Source organism: Trypanosoma equiperdum, assembly GCF_001457755.1.
Source record: "Trypanosoma equiperdum strain OVI genome assembly, contig: ctg_739, whole genome shotgun sequence".
NCBI classification, from domain to species: Eukaryota; Euglenozoa; class Kinetoplastea; order Trypanosomatida; family Trypanosomatidae; genus Trypanosoma; species Trypanosoma equiperdum.
The window spans coordinates 1429-1842 of record NW_027124686.1 but is presented as its reverse complement, the minus strand read 5'-3'; the positions used below and the strand labels follow the sequence as shown (position 1 = coordinate 1842).

At 40.1% G+C, this 414-nt stretch overlaps 1 protein-coding gene across 1 annotated transcript in view; it reads right to left on the bottom strand.

Moving 5' to 3' along the window:
* Positions 1–384: 384 nt before the first annotated feature.
* Positions 385–414, bottom strand: part of TEOVI_000336900 (Trypanosome variant surface glycoprotein (A-type), putative) — a gene marked incomplete at both ends in the record, with an annotated part of 1227 nt that continues 1197 nt past the window's right edge. The window contains one exon of the mRNA XM_067226284.1: positions 385–412. Within this exon, the coding sequence (XP_067082385.1) occupies positions 385–412 (28 nt within the window). The remainder of the gene's footprint in view (positions 413–414) is intronic.

Below are 414 nucleotides of genomic sequence, written 5' to 3'. Positions count from 1 at the left end.
CATTTACTATTAAACTGGAATTTTTGCAAACTCCACCATCCCGTTTGCAACCAGTGGTCTTTGTGCAGGTATCCTACATTTAATCTGCACACTTCTCCTTTTTCTCTTCTTTGTTCGCTTTTCCAGTTTATATTTTACCTCCTTTTTCAACTCATTTTTTTTTGGCTTCTTTGTTAAAAAGACAGTCCTTATCTTCTAGTTTTTTACAGGCTTCTTGGTTGTCTTTTGCTTCATTGCAAATTTTCTCCCTGTCTTCTGCTGATTTTGGTTCTTGTTTCTTAGCTGAAGCTTCCAGCGTCTTTATTTTGTTTATAAGTGCCTGCGTCGCCGCTGTCTTGTAATGCTCCTGCAGTTGGCCGAGCTGAGTCATGTCCTTTACACTTTTTATCTCTGCTTGTCCCTCACCGCCGTACG